The sequence below is a fragment of the Cervus elaphus genome, chromosome 20 (genome assembly GCF_910594005.1).
Source record: "Cervus elaphus chromosome 20, mCerEla1.1, whole genome shotgun sequence".
Taxonomy (NCBI): Eukaryota; Metazoa; Chordata; class Mammalia; order Artiodactyla; family Cervidae; genus Cervus; species Cervus elaphus.
Genome location: NC_057834.1, coordinates 129,989,548 through 129,990,173, shown reverse-complemented (window position 1 = coordinate 129,990,173; position 626 = coordinate 129,989,548). Strand labels below are relative to the sequence as shown.

Here is a 626-nt window from a genome sequence, read left to right as displayed (position 1 = left end):
GTCTTTTCAAATGAGCCAGCTCTTCGCATCAGGTGGCCAAAGTATTGGAGTTTCAGCTTCAACATCAGTCCCTCCAATGAACACCCAGGACTGATCTCCTTTAGGATGGACTGGTTGGATCTCCTTGCAGTCCAAGGGACTCTCAAGAGTCTTCTCCAACACCACAGTTCAAAAGCATCAATTCTTTGGCGCTCAGCTTTCTTTATAGTCCAACTCTCACATCCATACATGACCACTGGAAACACCATAGCCTTGACTAGAGCAATAAAAAATAAATCCACCCTTTCCAGCAGTGACGACCTCCTCACGAGAACATGCCTCTCGCAAAGGATCTTCTTCATCCCTCTCCAGAAGAGGAGAAGAGGAAACACAAGAAGAAGCGCCTGGTGCAGAGCCCCAATTCCTATTTCATGGATGTAAAATGCCCAGGATGCTATAAAATCACCACCATCTTTAGCCATGCACAAACAGTAGTTTTGTGTGTTGGCTGCTCTACTGTCCTCTGCCAGCCTACAGGAGGAAAAGCAAGGCTTACAGAAGGATGCTCTTTCAGACGGAAGCAGCACTAAAAGCACCCTGAATCAGGATGAACAGGAAACCATCCCAATAAACAAGTTTTGGATAAA

At 46.0% G+C, this 626-nt stretch overlaps 1 protein-coding gene across 1 annotated transcript; it reads left to right on the top strand.

The window, feature by feature from the left end:
* The first annotated feature begins 263 nt into the window (after nucleotides 1–263).
* Nucleotides 264–626, top strand: LOC122677059 (40S ribosomal protein S27-like). The gene has a single exon (XM_043876811.1). It carries the CDS (start codon nucleotides 315–317, stop codon nucleotides 567–569), a length of 255 nt encoding a protein of 84 aa, XP_043732746.1. The 5' UTR covers nucleotides 264–314; the 3' UTR covers nucleotides 570–626.

Bases quoted from the DNA above. Each gene is read 5' to 3' on its own strand.
- LOC122677059 (XM_043876811.1), top strand. From the start codon at position 315: ATGCCTCTCGCAAAGGATCTTCTTCATCCCTCTCCAGAAGAGGAGAAG.